General features: G+C 40.7%; 3 protein-coding genes across 7 annotated transcripts in view; 1 reads left to right on the forward strand and 2 right to left on the reverse strand.

Moving 5' to 3' along the window:
• The window catches only part of TMEM67 (transmembrane protein 67), a 32,249-nt gene extending 23,864 nt beyond the window's left edge, over positions 1-8,385 (reverse strand). For 2 of the 3 annotated variants that reach the window (XM_064706505.1, XM_064706504.1), the window contains exons 1-7: positions 8,196-8,385; positions 6,152-6,240; positions 4,628-4,721; positions 3,081-3,180; positions 2,560-2,629; positions 2,379-2,453; positions 1,105-1,167 (exon numbers count right to left, since the gene is read on the reverse strand). In XM_064706505.1, the coding sequence (XP_064562575.1) occupies positions 1,105-1,167; positions 2,379-2,453; positions 2,560-2,629; positions 3,081-3,180; positions 4,628-4,721; positions 6,152-6,240; positions 8,196-8,385 (681 nt within the window). The remainder of the gene's footprint in view (positions 1-1,104; positions 1,168-2,378; positions 2,454-2,559; positions 2,630-3,080; positions 3,181-4,627; positions 4,722-6,151; positions 6,241-8,195) is intronic. The other variant, XM_064706506.1, reaches the window with a different exon arrangement.
• Positions 1-18,681, reverse strand: part of PDP1 (pyruvate dehydrogenase phosphatase catalytic subunit 1) — a 237,327-nt gene that overhangs the window by 53,398 nt on the left and 165,248 nt on the right. The gene's annotated exons all lie outside the window — the stretch shown is intronic.
• Positions 9,979-16,327, forward strand: RBM12B (RNA binding motif protein 12B). 3 transcript variants are annotated; one of them, XM_064706507.1, is made up of 3 exons: positions 9,979-10,088; positions 12,964-13,009; positions 13,690-16,327. In XM_064706507.1, exon 3 carries the CDS (start codon positions 13,718-13,720, stop codon positions 15,815-15,817), a length of 2,100 nt encoding a protein of 699 aa, XP_064562577.1. In that variant the 5' UTR covers positions 9,979-10,088; positions 12,964-13,009; positions 13,690-13,717; the 3' UTR covers positions 15,818-16,327. The 3 variants fall into 3 exon arrangements, with proteins under 3 accessions (XP_064562577.1, XP_064562579.1, XP_064562578.1); XM_064706509.1 differs by having other exon boundaries at positions 9,979-10,092; positions 13,690-16,305; XM_064706508.1 differs by having other exon boundaries at positions 9,979-13,009; positions 13,690-16,305.

Genomic DNA, 18,681 nt, shown 5'->3' on the forward strand with positions numbered 1-18,681 from the left:
CAATCTCTACACACAGAGGAGGTCTCCTACACAAACTTTTCTATGAGCTCTCCTAGGCAAGTTACCAGACTGCAGCTAGGGATGTTTGACTGCCTCTAGATTGTTGATCATCTTTGAAGCGAAACTTCATCTGTCATCAGTTTTGAGGCCCCACTCCTGGGAGTGGTTTCTTGAGTACTGTACTGGTACTATTTGGAATAATACACACACATATGGGTAATTCATCATAAGTGCCTTTGCTGCTTTCCTAGTGATCATTTTGTAGCAACTTGTAATATTGAAATGTATGCCTGCTGCTGCTATTGACTGCTGCTACCACTGGAGTACATATATACACCTGCTTTACTAATCATAACTAGTAATAACCTGCAGTAATCTCTAATAAAAAATTGTAGGAAGCAAGACTCCATGTGCTTGTGTATTACAGAATCCTGCAAATCCATATTGTGATCTTTAGAGACTTCTTGACCCGGCAATCCTTTGGGTTGTGATAGATAGGGAACAGAGACAGATAGTAGAACTTAAGAAGTTAAAATCTGATCTTCAGGAGAGCAATACAGAAGGAAAATGAGAATGTGTGATAACAGAGTTGGTAAAAGGGAGCAGAGACACATGCCCTTCACAAGTGTCTGTAACTCTGTTGCCAAAGCCACTCTTTTACCCATGGTTACTGTCACCCAGAGCAACATAATGGTAAATAACACTTGCATACAGAAAGCAAAGCAAAGCTAAAAAGGGTGGTACCATGGTTATGAACAACTGAAAATCAACTAAGAGGTAAAGAGCAGGTGCCAGTAAATACTGGATATGTTCATTTATATCCAAATATGTGGATAGTAGGTCAGATACTACTGAATATTGAAGGACTTTTTCTTTAACACCATTCATCTTGTGAAAATTCCAACACTATAGACTTGCATTAACATTGACTAGCCCTCAATATTTCTAAGCATTTTCTGGATATATAATTATTTATTTTCTATTCTCATTCAAAATAAAATTCTTCAAAGATAAGCAGGGTAAGTTCCAAATATAAAAGTGACATGCTTTTATAGAGTACCATTCTGTATAAAAAAGCAAACTGCAAACATTAGTGAAACTCACCCAACAGGCAAAGGCTGAGGACTGAAGGTTTTTCAGAAACCAAGCTGATGCCAGTGTTACACCCTGTAAATAAGGAACTTTTTCATTGTCTTTGTTCACAACAACTCCTACACAATGTAACAGTCTGGAAAACTATGTCAGCTAGAAGATGCTGCATATTTTTTTTTCTAAGACCATTCAGTCATTTGTAAATATCTCAGTCTAACAATATTAGTTCAAAACACAACCATAATGCAATAATTTATTTTACTTCCCTAAATTAGACAAAGTATACAGGAAAAGAGCTGAACTATTTAATCTTTGAACATGGATTCCGTGATGCAGAAGTGTTCTTTACCACACAAGGGAAGTACTAACAATTTCAGGGGTAAGATGTTGACTTGATGGAAAACCTAACTCAGGACCAAATTTGCCAAATTAATTAGCTCCTCCTTTTTATAATCTTTTTTATAACTACTCACATTTGAACTACACATAGCTTTCATACATACTGGAAGCAACTGAAAAGACATATTTTCAATAAAATATTACTTAGAAGATGGCATTTTCAGGCAGCAAATGAATGTCTGATATCTGAAAAACTGAAGACTGCTTTTCACTTTCTTTCAAGTGGTAGCTTTTAATACGAACTCATTTAGGAGCAAAATACATTTCTTAGCCACACAGCATTTCCTGAATTCAGAACTACTTGGGAAATGGTCTTAATTTTGATCAGATTTCACATTTAATGAAAGTTCATTAACTAAAACAATGAAAACCCCTTCAATCTTGTCAATAGAACATATTTTCATTCATTAGCCCATTCAAGGAGTTCAGCAATTTCACAGACAATCTCAAACTTTATAGGTGCCCATTTTCTTCTATAAGCTCTAAGATCAAGCAGTAAACTCAAGCCTTGTATTTTTTTCAAATGTTTTACACAAATACATATTTTATATAGTACAAAAATCCAGAGGCACTCAGGGACTCTTCAGCATCTTTTTGTGATACAAGAGTATGCTTTAAATGCACACAATTAATACAAAAGGTCACATGCTACTAGTTTTGATATTTAAGTCATGTAAATTACTTCCCCTTTTCAGTCTCCAAAACAGTATGAATTTTTAAAAGCTTACTCCATTATAACAATGCTTGCTTGGTGTCCATACCTGCACTCTATCTTGATGCAAATGATCTTGCCATCACTGGGATCAGACAAAAAATGGGAATTTGAAATATTTACTGAAAGTAAGTAATGAGAAAGCTTAAAAGTGTTTTAGAATAAATACACTTACTAGCTGAGCAAAACGAACAGCTGCAACTCCCTTTGGGGGTAAACCTTCATGAGCCAAGAAACACAACCCACCAGTCTGAAAGAAATATAAGAATAAAAAAATATTAATAAGCTATTGATACACTTTTTAAAATAACTTTTCTTTTTCTGAACTTCAATACAATAACCATTCTTCTACTTACTAGAATGTTTGGGCTGTTGCAGTCACAAGACTTGCTTACTTGAATGAATGTCTGTTCACATCTTACACACCTATGGATCACAAACATGAAGAATGCACTTAAAATGTAATTAAGTATAATATTTAGTCCTCAGAGAAAGCTGATTACATAGCATGCCCAGGAACAGCATCAGCAACTTCACTAGTTTGAACTGAAATTCAGAAGTGATTACTGATTTGTTTCTACTATCAGTGAAGTAGAAAACAAATCAAATAATAGTTTATCAGAATAAGAATTCTCTTCTGCTTCCAATCCAAAGCCTGCTTTTGGCTTTGAAGAAGCCAAGAAGAACCAAGCTGCTGGCCGGCTATATAAGGACTCCAGTGATCACCAAACATGGTGGGTTTGATACAGGGTTGAGGATTTCCAATTCCCTGCCTTCAAAACTGTCATCCCAAAGGCAGTCTGTTCCTCAGCAGTATTCCATTTAAACTAGCATGACACATTTAAATTTATCATCACAAAAGGCAAAGAGCCCCCACCTGCTTCCTGATGCATCTGAGGCAGAGAAGGACTGCTCACTTCCATTACAATGTACACACAATGCTTCATCAAGCAAAACACCATCCACGCTTCTTTCCACTGAGCAGAAAAGAAAAGTGAGTCTGATAAAACAGCCTGGTGCAGTGTCACACAGTTCTAGATAAATGTGAAAAAATTCAGCATCTGTGCAGATCTAAAATCAACTCAAAGAGTTTATTTTGAAAAAATCAAGAGCACAACATGCAAATAACATCCACTATAAATGCACATTCATGCACATCAGTGTGCACTGCTTATAGGTGTGCACATGCAGTTTAGTTTTAAATGAGAAATGCAACATTTCATGTCTAGTTTGGCTGTTCCACTATTATTTATTCTGAATAAGATTCAAACAAAGGCCTCACTGCAAAGTAAAAATTCAAAACAACAAGTTTGCAAATTACTGGGGAAAAAAATTGCATTTCATCTGAAATGATTCATGGAAATGCCACAATTTCCAAGTTTCAAAACTGCATCTTCCACCAACTATATCATCTGACAAGATATTTCAAATCTAGTTATTAAAAAAAATGCAAAGAACATAAAAAAATACAGTACTAATGTTCTTCCTGCATGTCAAATGACAGAATCAGCTTTGCTCTCAATATTTTACCATAAGGGTCTGGAATTATTTTATAACTCTCATAAAGTTTCAGGCAGAAGACTGGTATTCAGTGTTTTCCAGATTCCTAGGAAAATTTAAAATTATTGATCTGGAAAACACTGATTCTCCAATGTATTCTGTCAGAAATATAACCAAAGTGGACATTTGTAATTCTTATTCAGAGAATTACAGGCATTCCACGTCTTATATAAGGAAATAAGGAAAATAAGGAAATATAGGAAAACTAGAGATCCCAAGAGCTTTTATGTTTTACACCACTGATGAAAACTGTACTTTGCTCTTATGTTTCTACCATGCAAAATAAGCAAAAATCCATTTAACACTAAGTTTAACATTATTTTTCTGTCTACTGAAAATCATCTGCAACTACTAGAGAGCATCAAGTAAGAAGCACAGGTATAGGGAAGCACATCTCAGAAAGTCACAGGTACAATTGTCTCAGGGAGGCATGAAATCCACTGACACTAATGCACAGCCATTTGCTTGATTTGCTCAGCCTGTTCTCTCCCACCTACTCATACAGATGTGATTCTTTTACTGCTCTTTATACTTCAAAACACTGTAATGTTTTTATAGTCTGTATTGACATTGTTTTTATCCCAACTTTAACGACTCCATCCATTGCCAAAGAGCTTGAAGGAAGTGATACATCAGTATTCATTTATGGAATGTTTGCATAATAGTTTTTATTGCAATGAGCAATGGTACAGATTTATCTGTTGTTTTTCATGACAAATAAGATCATGAGCAATGTTTAATTTTTACATCAGATAAGAAAACACATGTAAAATTTTCTTTCTTACTGAACAGAAGAGCATATCTTAGTAAACTCAAATATCTAAAACAAGTGCTATCATCTCATAGCTGGAATACATTTTTTACCTAGTATTTCATTATTGGGGCATTTACAGTTTCCTTTTGAAGTCAGGCCTCTGGGGCAAGTAATGCAATTCCATCCATCTTGAGTAACTCCGCTCTAAAATAAAATATACAACATTAGAATTTTCAAAAATATAGAGATCATCCAGTATCTGTGAAGAATGCCTTATCCAGCCTTTAATTACTAGAAAATGCGTTCAGATAAAACATCAATAACATTAATGAAGCTTTTAAAGATAAAAAAGGCTAAACAATCTGGCAAAAGTAATTTCTAGCAAACATACACAAAAAAGTTAAGCTCTTCTGAACCTGTTAGCTTACATTCTTCAGGGAAAATGAAAAGTAGAATGTTTAAAAAGAGATATATTGAATAAACATAATAATGCATACATAGACATTTTGCACATAAATTGCATGTTGCAATTGCATATAAATATGTAGAAGTAATGGAAATTGATGAGTTCTAAATGAAGTAGCTTATATTATTGTTTGGAATTTTGTACCTATCCAGACAGTTCACATCCACACTTATTTTATACTATGAAGTTACTGCATTACAGATAAAATCACTGAGGAAAATGAAGACAACTCTCATCCTCAAGTGCTACTGATGCTACTCCCTTCTCCACTACGACCATTTTATCTTTGCAAAAGCCTTGGCAGTAGATCAAAGGCAAATGCCATCATTGCAGGAAAGAGGAAAAAATAGCAAAAGATCACAACACAAAAGGATACAAAGTCTTTGTCTAACACAGCAAGAAGATGGAAAGAAAAGGGAAATTACCTACATAGCCCATTAGCCACTGAACACCTAACTCAGGCAAGTAAGCTGCTCTCCTGAGAGTTCTTCTACAGCTATTGAAGAGGAACAAGTATTCAGGAAGGCTTCACCCTCAAAAGTTGATTTGATGGAAAAATACATGTCTTTGCTTACTATAGTGGGAAAAAAATCTGTTCCAGTCTGGTGTCTCTGGATCAATGCTGAGATTATGTCCCAAAATTGTAACTTAATTTGTCAAGGAAGGTCAGAAGAACTGATCAAATTATAATTATAAAATTCAAGTAACATAGTAGGAGCAGCTCATTTTGAAGTAAGAAGATGAAATATTGTGGATTATGAAGATATAGCCTAAATATCACAATAATGGTATTTACATAAATAATCAGTTATCTATGAGCTGAAAAGCATCTTCAACATTGTTCAGAGTTGTGCTCTCTGAACAAGGACAAAGCAGAGAAGAAAAGTAGTGGAAGAAACTTAAACACTTAAAAAATTCTTGTTTTGTCTGTGGGGTCAAATTTGTAATGAAAAAGGCAAAATAATAGAAATAGACAACTCTAAATAGGAAAAAAATACTGCATATAAACATGGTCTTAGAAATTCTCAATCAAAGACTATGATGCAAAAAATACTTTAAATTAATGAAAAATAACTTGAAGTCAGGACAAAATTTAAAATTAAAAAACCCATAGTGGTTATGACTACTATTCTATCATGATGGCAAACATGAAGCATTCAATACTCACCATATTTTCTGGGCATTTTTCACAAGTAACAGAGAACCCACCATTACTAGAAACCATCCTGTATCCTGGCTCACATTCACAGGAACTACCTGAAGAAAACAAAACAAATGCACTTTTAATCTACATAGAACTGACTGGTTGTAACAGAATATGAAGAACAACTACTATTGTTCTCAAGAGATCAAGATGGACTATTTGATAGACACATAAAACACTTGAATGAGATGTGACTGAAAATCATCTTGCTTTTTAAAAAATACCCATTTTTTGAAAAATGCCCATTACATTTGGCACACAGATGTTTTAGGAGAATGTTACAAGGCTGACTATCTACCAGGGTGGAACAGTGATACAGAGCTTGTATTTTGTGGGTTTTTTAATGAAACCAAATTTTACCAGCTGGTCTGTAAGAGATATAATCTCTCCATCTACATCTTGCCACAGCCTTACCTCACTACAACATCAGTATTACATGTATATATTATATGTTTGTATACAGCTTTTATTTTTTCAATTTGAAGTCATTCCTAAAACCAAAATGTGTTCCTCTGAAAAGGTTTTTCAAAATATAACTGTTGTATGAAAAGCTGTTTTCAACTCAAGGCTTTTAAAATTGTGCATGGGGATCAAGGTTCATATTGAATGGTTTTCAGTGAGTGAACACAACATACTTAACATTTGGTATTAAATTAAACACTCTTTTCATGGCACAGTATAATGCCCACCTGCTAGTGCTAAACAACTTTTTTTTTAGAAACTTTTCCTGTCTCAGTGTCATGAATTTCCCTCTGTACTTTTAAACACATACCAGAAACCAAAATTGATTATATGCACTAATTAACTGTTTTTATCATTTAAGCTTATTGAACTGTGCAGGCAAAAATAATGCCAAATTCTGTGGAAAGTTTTATAACTTAAAATTACATTCTAATGAGTCCAGCTGTACAGAAACATTTGTCAAAGTGATCAAACATTCCTACTTAATTCTAAAAAAGAAAAAGCCCAATTGGATTAGATCAATGAAAAGTTTGAGTTGTGACACTCACAGTGACAATACCTAGATTTTTAGGGATGTCACCTGAAAGCAGAATCCAGGCTGATGAGCTAGCCAAGGAGGGGATGGGCAATCACAAGTGGAATTCAGCCAAGATGCAAACAGCACTGAGCAGCACCTATCTACACTGCTCCAGTGAGATCTGCAGGAAAAAATAAACCCTTGACCTCCCCTTGGAATTCTCCTCTGCTTGAAGCCCTTTATTTAGAGGAAGATTCAGCCTAAAAAGGAGCTATGGATCTAGACACCCACATTATCAGGGGATCTAAAAACAAATAGTATATTTTGTTCCAGTGAGTGAACTATGGGGTCAGTCTTTAGGACACCATGGGGGTGGTGGAGGTGAGCAGCTTCACGGAGCAGCTGTGAGCACAGCCAGCTTTCCACACATCACTGCTTTCCACAAAGTACCAGCCCTGCAGAGAGAGCTTCTTGGGTCTCAGGCTCAAATTTGTACACACACCAGGGAACTCCCACTCTTGTTGGACTGTGTATTTTATGAAAGATGGACCCTTTAATGCCTGCTTATGCCCTAAGGAAAGCAGTTAGCTGTCTGTGTTTTCCATTCAGTACTGTCAGGCTGTGCTGTATGTGCTCCAAGTTCCCGTGTGCACTAGCACAGGCATAGCACGAGGATCTGACACTTGGTATCACAGACATTCAAGTCTGACAAGGAGTTTAAAGTTACAGAAGTGATCGAGAACATAAATTCAGGGTCCTGTAGAATTTTACAGATAAAAATGCAAATACAGTATAATGCTTGAGAAAAAAAAAAAATTATTAGAAAAAGGTCGAAAGTCATTTTTCTGAGCTGCATCTCAGATACATCACAGCTGTGCTGGGGCCTCTCAGGTCTCTGCGGACTCGCGGCCCTTTCGCGGCTTTCCCAGACGTGTTTTACCGCCACCGCCGGAGCCCGACCACGCACCGCCCGCTGCTGGGGCGGATTCAGCGCGGAGCCGCCCGAGCCCCGCCTCCCCCACCGCTCACCGCCGGCGCTCTGGCGCTGGTGGGCCCCGCAGGGCGCGCAGGCCAGGCGGGAGCTGTCGAAGTAGCGATCGGCGCCGCAGTCGGCGGGGCGCTGCAGCGGGACGGAGAAGCCGCGGGCGGGGGGCAGCGCCGCCGACACCGCCATGAGCAGCGCGGTAGCGGCAGCGGCCCCGCGGCCCCGCGTCGCCATGGCACCGCGCGCCCCGCCCGCGCGCGCCCATTGGTCAGAGCCGCGCGCTACGGCGAGCGCCGGGGGCCCGTCGCCACAACACGCGAAGCGTCCGCGGGGCGGGGCGGGGCGGGTGCACTAGCCCGAGTTTGTGTGCTTGGGGTACTGAGAGTTTTGTTCGCCTTGAGCGAGACCAGGAGCGAGAAACGAGAGGACACCATGGCCCTTTTGTACTTGCCCGGTCTCTAGAACTGATGCACAGTGTATCATCCCAATGGAACACGTGTTTGTAATTTCTCCCCAGAGAGGGAAGGGGTAACAAGGTGAAAACACAAAATGTCTAGAGCAATGGATGCTCAGCCAGTCTTACTCCCCTTTACCTTTTACACCTTTGTCACACTCTTGTTCACATCCCACAGAAGCACAGAATGAGTCTGGTTGGAAAGGGGCACAGTGGGTCATCTGGTGCAACCTCCCTGCTCAAGCAGGGCCATCCCAGAGCACATGGCACAGGATTGTGACCAGAGAGCTCTCGAATATCTCCAGTGAGGGAGACTCCACCACCTCTTTGGGCAGCCGGTTCCAGTGCACCCGCACATTAAAGTTCTTCATGCTCAGATGGAACTTTCTGTGCCTGTTTCTGCCTGTTGCCTTTTGCCTCATTCCCTTACCAAAACTTTGCAAGACACCATGTCCTGGATTTTAGTTATTTCTTATTGTCCCTCTCCTGTGTGCTATTTGCCTAATTATTATGATTTTCGACATTACATGCTTTATTTCTCACTGGGTTTATTTTGTTGGGTCAACAACTGTTAAAAGGCTGAGTTTATGTTTTCAAGTAGAATTACCTGTCTCCAGGCTCAGGTTCCTGTAAATTTGACTGCGTAAAGACATAACTGTTTTACTGGTGTGCTTGATTTGTGGAAATTCCCACCTTGTACCCCGCACAGAATAAACACTATCTTTTTTCTAAACAAGACTCTATCTGTGTTGAGAGAACTCCTAAAGTTGGCAACATTCCGAGATGAATCTATCATAAATAGTACAGGGGTTTTTTTCCTACGTAAAATGGAGCAGATATGTACAGGATATGCATAAAAAGACGGGAGAACGCAAAGTCAGGGAAGGCAGGTAGGATAAACATCAGGATAAATATACCTCGGTTGCACAACCAAGGGACTCTGCCCTTCCCTTTACTTAATCTTGAACCCTTTCTCCTTCTCCTCCATTCGTGCATCCCTGCTCTCCCCTCCTCTCAGAGCCCAGGCCGGAGCCACCCCCGAGCCGCGTTCCAAACCGTGCCGAGCTGTCGGACCCGCGGCCCTGAGCCGCGCCTGAGCTCGGCACGAGCCGGCACCGACGGGAACGGGCCTAAGCGCAGCGCACAGCGCGGCGGCGGCGCCCGGTCACCGTGTGACGGATCTCTACACACATATCGGTCACGGTACAAGTCTGTCACTACGCATAGCTACAATCAAACTGGTCTATTAATACACAGATCCCTCAGATCTACTGAGGCAGGGAGCGCGTGCGCACTGCCTGCAGCGCGGCTCGCGCCCGCGCACTGCAGCGGAGGGGGCGGGGTCGCCCCGCCCGGAGGGTGCGCGCGCAGGTCGGCGCTCGCGCAGCGCAGCTTCCCCTCAGCGTTTGGGGGGGCAGTGGAGGTGTCGCCATCTTGGCGGAGCCGTGCCGGGAGCTGCGGCGCTCGCTGAGCGGCGTGTCCGGTGGGTGCGTGGATGGATAGCGTGAGGGACAGAGCACGCCTCCCCTGGGTGCGGCGTGTGGCCGAGGGCGGCGCGAAGTTTGCCGGTTCTCTGTTACCCGACCCTCGCGGAACCGCTGCGCGGCCGCTCGCTGTGCCCCGGCCCCGTGTACCCCGGCTTTCGCGTGTCTCTGGGCTTCCCACCCCACTTCCCTGCTCCCGGTGCTTCCCTCATCCCTGTCCCGGTGTCGGGAAGCAGTCGGGCTTCTTCATGGGGACGCAGCAGCGGCGGCTCTGGCGGGCCGCAGCGCGTGTGGCGCGGGGCGCCCTCCCCTCGCCCCGTGCCCGGCCCTGCCGCCCGCCGCGGGTCTCCAGCAGCGCCGGGGCCGGCGGGCCGACCTGCTGGGAAGCGGTTCCGTGCTACATTCGACCGTGTAGCGGGGCCAGCTGCACAGCTCACTCATGTTTTCCTTCCGCACTGTGCAAACTGCTATTCGCAGCAGCCTGCTTCCTCTATTGAGGCTTATTTTGAAGAATAGGATAAGAACCCTTCCCTTGTTCCGCTGGTTATTCTATGCTGGTCCAGTTTCGTAGACGGGGTGTTTCTGTGGGTGTTCTTTCTAGCTTGCAGTGTGTGTGTAATCTTTCAGTGTTATGATAAAAATCCTAGTCTAGTGCAGACTTAGTTTCCTACTGCGTTTATAAGTTGTGGATTATTTTAATGGCATTAATGTGTGGAATTTCCTGAGACTGTGGAAGAATAGGTATTGTACTGCTTTATAACCAATTTTGCTCATATATAAAATTTCATAAAACTGTACACTTCTGTGCTTTTAAGCTATGGCATGAAGTTGTTTATTTATTCTCTAAATCCTTGCTTTCTGAAGTCCTTGTTCAGCTAATGAATTGCTCCTGCTTTTCTCGACAAGGCAAATATTTTTGGTTATGCACTTTAAATTTGGATGGCTTGTCTGTGCTTTCTATCCATGTGTGATGGTTTACTGTACAGTCAGTAAGAGCTATGATTTGAACTTGCATTTGTTTGTGGACTTGTTAGAGATCCCATTATGATCTCAACCACTGGTCTGGTTTTCACCACTGAAGGTTGTGTATTGTATCCCTGGTGCATCGTGGAGAACTTGCTGTTTATCACCGAAGAATTATGGAGGAGAGCTGTTGTGAATGATGTTTAAAAATTGGGATAAGAAAGCGGAGTTGTGAATCCAGAAGCACTACAGATTAAATACATCACAAAGTAGCAGGGCAGCGGATTTGCTTTTTCAAGACATGAAGGTGCTGTATGAAAATTCTGCCCTTGAATTCTCCATGCTTTTTTGGCACTGTCATTGCATCTGTTGAGAAGACACGTTGTAAAGTGTTCTGGGTCTGGCTGGGATGGAGTTAACGTTCTTCACAGCAGCCCATACAGTTGTTTGGATTTGTGGCTAAAGGAATGTTGACAACACATCGGTGTTTTGGCTGTGGCTGAACAGTGCTTGCACAGTATCAAGGCTTTATCGATGTTCCCTACTCTGTTCCTGCAGTGAGTGTGCTCAGAGTAGGTGCGAAGCTGGGAGGGAACATGGCTGGGACAGCTGACCCAAACTCACCAAAGGGATATCTGTGACATGTAACATCATGCTGGGCAACAAAAACGGAGGTAGAGGAAGAAGTATTTATATGGTTTTGGTTTCTATCTTGGCTCCCAAGGCAGTTGGTATTTGGAGGAAGGCTGGACATCAGTCAGCCTGTGGAAGGTGGTGAGTGATTTCCTTTGTTTTGTGTTTTTCTTTCCACCAAGGAAACTGCCTTTATCTTGACCCACAAGTTTTCTCGACTTTGTTCTTTCCCATCCCACTGATGGGAGGAGGAGTGAACAATCAGCTGTGTGGGTGCTTGGCTGCTGGCTGGGGTCGACTCACCACAAAAGCACAGAGAACAGATGGTCTTCAGGGAAGTTTGTAAATGGGCAGTTGTTTTCAGTTTGTTGTGCTTACAGAGTACTGGTGCAGAAGTGACATGGAGTCTGTTAGTGACAGAATTGGAGCTTTGCTCTTGTTTTGCTACGTTCAGGTGGAGTGGCAGTAATGGTTGTTGGTAGGTTACTCGTTATCAGGATGTGGTGCTTTACAGGGCAGGGTTTGTAGAAGGAGTGTTTGCAAATGCTCAGAGCATTGGGCTGTTGTGTTTGTTTTAAAGGGATGCAGTCATTTGCTACAGAGGCTTGTGTTTGTTCTGAGAATATTGTCCTATTTATTGTGTGATGTTGGAAAATGTTGAAAATCAGGGTATGTTAAGTCAGTGTATTCAAGGTTCTCGTGTTCTTCTGTTTGAAAGGCAGTAGAGTAAGGATTTAGGTAAAATACTGAAGTTGGCTTGGTAAATTCAGGTGCATTGTGAAGTTTCTCCTTGTTGGATATTTTTGCTCTTTCATTTGATGAGCTTCACTGTGTATGTTAAGTGCAGTGCTGGACTGGTGAGTAGCATACTCTTGTGAAGTTTGAATCCAGGTGGATTTCAGAAGAATGGACATGTCGTGTAATCCTGAGATGGACCTATGCACCTTCCAAGAACTCAGTTGAGAACTGTTCCCTCGATACATTGTCTGTTTCATTGCAACAGTTCAGTGTGGCACAATTGATGACCAAGTAATCTCATCGTATTTTCATCGTTTCCAGAAGTCAACTTAAATTATGAATTTCTTTTGCTTCTAAAATGGAAACAGAAAGACGTGGTGCATGGCATCTTGGAACATGGAAGGAGTTCTTCACATGAGTTCATAACATGCTTGGCTTTAGTATTAGCCACTGCTATGGATGGGCTGCAGCAGTGTAGCACAGTGTGTAAAACAAAGTACAGGTATCAGCAATTAATTATGTTTCGTTTTCTTTCCACAGTTAAGTTGATTTTACAGAATTTATCAGGTCTCCAAAGCAGAAACAGGTAAGCTGTCAAAAGCTTAACACTTCTCACTGAGTATTGTGACAAGATCATACACAGCCTTTTTTCCTCACAGACTTGTGGCTGGCAACTAGGATATGCTTGTGGCCACTGCAGTTAATACTCTGACTACGCCAAAGAGACAACATTTTTGAATGCTGAGAAAACATACATTATTGAACAGAACTGATCACTGGGTAGAGCAACTTGTCAAAGCAGTAAAGTCATCATTGTTTGTGAGTTACTTCATTTTCCAGTGACATAGTTATTCTTTTTCCTTTCTCCTTTTATCAATTAGTGTCCTGATCAAAAGTAAACTGGATTTTTTTTGTTCCTTAGGAGTGGGCAGAGATCTCTGGCACATAGTAACTATGCCGTGAAAGACTTGAGGTGTTCTTTAGGTATTGTGGATGGTGAGGAGTGGCTTAGGTGGATTTTGTTGCCCTTAGGGTAGGGAATATTGATAGATTTGTGCACGAGTGCTGGTGGAGTAGCTAATTGTTCTGACTAATCAACATTTAGTGAATTGTTTTAATCTTGTTCCAGTGAACTTGTGGGTTTTTTCATACCTTCTCTCTTGATGAGACAAGGGCATTCATTAAAAAGGCTCTAGCTTAAGTGATAAGATACTGTAATAGCTGAGTACTAAAGACGTGCTATCATGTGTACCTTTTTGTCTGCAGGTGATTTTTGCTGTGGGTTGAGCTCAGCATGGCTGTAGTCATCCGTTTACAGGGGCTTCCTGTTGTTGCGGGTCCTCCAGATATTCGTCGTTTCTTCTTGGGATTGAATATTCCCGATGGAGGTGTGCATATTATTGGAGGAGAGATTGGGGAGGCTTTTATTATATTTGCCACAGATGAAGATGCACGGCGTGCCATGAGCTGTTCGGGAGGGTTTATCAAGGACTCGCGCATAGAGCTCTTTCTCAGCAGCAAGGCAGAGATGCAGAGTACCATAGAAATGAGCCGGAAACGATTTGACCGTGGGGGACGAGAAACTATGTCTGGCTCTAGAAGAACAGGTACTAATGGTTCTAGTGCATCAAGTATTGGAGATATACCACATTTAGTTACAGCTTCCCCAAAAGGAATAAGAAAACCTAGTTACGGGCCACCAAATCGCCTGGAGGCTGGGTTCCATACCAACGGCACAAGATACAGTGATATGGGTATGCCTAAGTCAAACTATCAGTTGAGAAAGGATTGCCACCCGTTTAACCCGGATGATCATTACCTGTTTCTACGTGGTATACCTTACTCTGCAACAGAGATGGAAGTACGTGCTTTCCTTTCGGGGATTCGCGTGGATGGAGTGATTCTGATAAAGCACCGTAATGGTTTGAACAATGGTGATTGCTTGGTAAGATGTGCTACACCCGGTGATGCCTTAGAAGGACTTAAACGTCACAGACAATACATGGGTCAGAGGTTTATAGAAATCAGTCCGACTACAGAGGAACGGTGGATGGAATGCGGTGGGCGGATAGACGTGCCAGATGAAATGGATGACTTTTTGTGTGAAGACCATTCTCCGAGAAGTTCGGGCTACATGCATTCAAGGAAGCATTCTCGTTCAAGATCACCAAGGAGACAAAGAACACATTCTCGTTCCTCTCCCAGCCAGGAATATTACATACACTTAAGAAATCTGTCTTTTAATGTGGAAAAGAGAGATTTGAGAGATTTTTTTCCTGAATTGGATATACACAGCAAACAGATTAAGATTCTAACAGATAAGCATCAGAAAAGGACTAGAGATGCCTTTGTGGTGTTCAGGAGTGAGAGAGAATATCAGGCTGCTTTGGAATGTCATAGAAAGATTCTTCTCAATCGTCCTGTGTACATTTTTCCAATTTCAAGAAAGTCAATGTTGAAAATAATTGACTCTTGTGAGAGGAAAAGATCGCCGGACAGAGATCATCTTGGACAGGCCATATCAGAAAAAAGTTACCGGGAAGGTCATTCCAGCCCTAAGAATTGTGTTTATGTAAGGAATTTTCCGTTTGATGTGTCAAAAATTGAAGTGCAGAAGTTCTTTTCAAGATTTGATATTGACGAAGATGATATTTACTTGCTCTATGATGAAAAAGGAGTTGGACTGGGAGAAGCACTAGTGAAGTTTAAATCTGAAGAACAAGCTATGAAAGCAGAAAATTTAAACCGCCAAACATTTTTGGGAACAGAAGTGTTAATAAGACTTATATCTCAAGATCAGATGCAGAAATTTGGTGTCGCTGCATCATTATCTGCATCAAATGAAATGCATGGTCATTCACATCCGTATGACAGAGGTGACCTCTCCCGTCCAGTTGGTTCACCATCTGGGCCACCACAAGGGCCACCCATGCATTCTTTTGGTCCCCCTGGGAACTTCAGGCATCATTCTGAATTCAGACATCCCCCTGAGGACTTCATGTGCCCTCCTAAGGATTTTAGGGGTCCACCACCCCTCATGGATTTTGGTGGTGACGGTGAACCTTTCGGCAGAATGGAGTTTGGGAATAATAAAATTGGAAATTTTCCGGAAGGAAGATTTATGCCAGATCCAAATTTCAGTGGTGGTTCTGAACGTGTTGTTCCTATTCTGTTGAAAAATTTACCTTTTAAGGCTACTCCTAATGAGATTCTGGATTTTTTCTATGGCTATAGAGTGATACCGGAGTCAGTTTCTGTGCAGTACAATGAACAAGGATTACCTTCTGGTGATGCCATTGTTGCTATGACAAACTATGAGGAAGCTATGGCTGCTATTAATGAACTGAATGACAGGCCCATTGGTCCACGGAAAGTTAAGTTGAGTTTGCTGTAAAGGAGGAAAAGATGCTCTAATAACACATTCTAGGTTTGACAGTATTGACAGTTATTTTAACTTTTAATTACTGGAAGATGCAAAACAGTTTCCATCAACGGTTGTACATAATACCCGGTTCAGTTGTTTAGCTCTTGGTTGAAATACCTGTAGGACATTGAATGTCTTACATGAAGGTATAAAAGGATGGAGTTGTAATGCTTTGGGTTTTTTTTTTTTTTAAGATTAATTCCAATCTTATGTCTTTGCATCAAATAAAAACGTAAGTGCTGGTTGACTAACCACACAAACGGTTCAAATAGAAGATTTCCAGTGCTACCTGCATTAGTAAATGACACTTCTTACTAAGGTTAGCTTAATAAAATTTTAATTTTTTTTTCGGTTTATTTTTGTGTAAACCTTTCAGGTTTTATTCGGTTTCATATGTTTGCAGGCATTCCTGTTTAAGAGCTTGCTGTTCTCATTAGCTGGCTTTGCAATTTTTTTAAATAAAAAAGAAATTGCCATTTAAATGTGTGTCTTATATTTAAAACTTGTACAGTTAATGATCTCAGTTATTATGTTCAGCAGATCTGGGTCTTGGTGAGAATGGAGAATGATGCTGGCTGCTTTGTCTGGAAAGACTGAACTGGTAGTTTGTCAACATAGCAAAGGATGGGTAGTTGACAGAGCTTGCAGAGGCTGTATCCATCAGTTAGGCTTTTTTCTCACTCACTTTAGTACCTTGAGGCAGAAAATGAGTGTTGGAATTAGATCAAGAATTCTGACTGGAGTGGTTTTGTTTTATCTTCACATGCTGCGTAACATGAATACTAACTGGCTAATGATGTCTGGATGCATTCCAGGTCAATCTGTGATTAGTTTTAACTAACATCTCTCACTGGCAACCAAGCTGACAAGCGTTATTTTCTTATGTAATAAAATAAATGCTTATGTCAGCATTTAGAACGTGTTGTTTCCATTGGTTTGTTACCAGCATGTTTAAATTTTAGGAAGAAATAAAAGCTTGGGAAAGCTGTGTCTTCAAAATTAAGGCTTAGTGGGAAACTTTGATTGCATGTGCAAGGACTTTCGTTGACATTACAGCTGTGCAAGGTAGTATCTGTAGTACTAAAGGATTAAGGCTCAGTCCCCTCAAACTGAGACAACAAAGTTGCAACTTGGCAGTGAAAACTTCTAACCTTTGCTTGTTCAATAACCAGAATTCCTGAATTCCTGACATAGGGAGGTCTCTATTCCCGTTCACTCCTCAGAGCAAGTTTTGGCTTATCTGGCCTTGTCTATTGCATCTTTAATAGCTTTAAGGACAGATCATTCACTAGGAAGGCTCACTAGGCAGCCTTCCTAGTGAATGATCCCCCCTCACTGGTGGTCAAACCTTTATTACTTTTTGTGAAGTCATCCTAGTGATTGCAGAACTTCCATGACAACTGTTTCGTACAAGAAAACAGAAAGAATGGCATTTTTTTGTTGTGTAATATTTAAAAGGTTAGCATAGCTTTATTTCTTCTGCATATTATTTATTCTGTGTTTTAAGTGCCAAGAAACAAACCTCTCTGAATGGTAATGCAAGGTCTGTAAATGTAGATTCCTCTGAGCAAAGAAATATAATGGCCAAGTTTTCAACTTTGAACACATACTGATTTTTGCTTTCTGCTAGGAATTAGCTTCAGAATCATAGTTTTGAATCCTCCTCTGAACTTAAAAGGAATTAAAACCCAACAATTTTGTGCTTTATTTAATAGCTACTTTAAAAGAGATCAAGGAGCCAGAAGATGTTGCAGGAAAAATAAAGACATGAGATTTCTCAAAATAAACTTCCCTGACCATCATGTTGAAAACTTCATTGTGACTATTTTTGTAAACTAGCATCTTTACAACTAAGTTGTGTTGAAAATGTGAATACAACTAACTTCTCCAGTTAATCAGTTTTAGATGATTTGTTGATTTTAAAGTGCTTCTAGTTACTACACAACAGGAGATTTTGAACTTGGAGGCTGGAAAGGTAAGAGTTTGGGAGGTTGCTTTGCCAGTGAAGTGTGAGATTAAGAAAAAAACTGTCTGTTTTCAGAAAAGGTTAAGAGTAAGTGCTTATAAGATACCATTAGCTTTTCAGATGGTAAACCTTTTCCCCCCAGTGAACATATAAAAAGTGTCATAAAGCTTGTAATGGCAGAGGTCATAATTAAGGCATTACAAAATGGTCTTTTGTTTGCCCTGCGGCTGATTTGTATTTAATTTAAAGCCAGATTAGAGTTTATGACTACTTTAGGTTAATCTGAAATGTCTGATTGATAGACCAAAAAAAATGACTTTCTCACAGTCTGTAAAGAGCTGCATCTCGAAGTACAAACAGATGCACCGAAGGAGAGGAAACAGTGCATCAGCTAAATAACAAGGTTAGTAGGACAGCTGGTGCCTGGTTTAGAGCTGTTGCCTAGTTGGTGTTTTGGGTTGTGTGTGTCCATCTGCCTCTCCAGACTGGGCATTATATTCTGATTCTGCCTGAAGAGATGGTTCAGGTGCATGGTGTGATGACAGCATTTCCTGGTAACAGGGTTCTGTGACATCACATGTTTAGTGGTTTGGAGGCACTGTATTTCCAGGACAAAGGACAAATCAGAGACTGCCTATAATTACATGGCTTGAAATCCTGTGCTTCCTTTTTAAGTACCATTGATACAGGAAGGAGTAATAAATGAAATGCTACATTTGGTGATGCTTATATAAAACATGGAAAGTTTCTTTACTTATGTCTTCTCTGAAGTTGCTTTTGCTACCATTGTCCAAAAATTCTGATGTAAAAGAGAACAGTTTCTGTTGTCAAAAACCAGAAATAGTGATCACCTACGAAAGCAGCTTGA

Source organism: Zonotrichia leucophrys, chromosome 2 (genome assembly GCF_028769735.1).
Source record: "Zonotrichia leucophrys gambelii isolate GWCS_2022_RI chromosome 2, RI_Zleu_2.0, whole genome shotgun sequence".
Lineage (NCBI taxonomy): Eukaryota > Metazoa > Chordata > Aves > Passeriformes > Passerellidae > Zonotrichia > Zonotrichia leucophrys.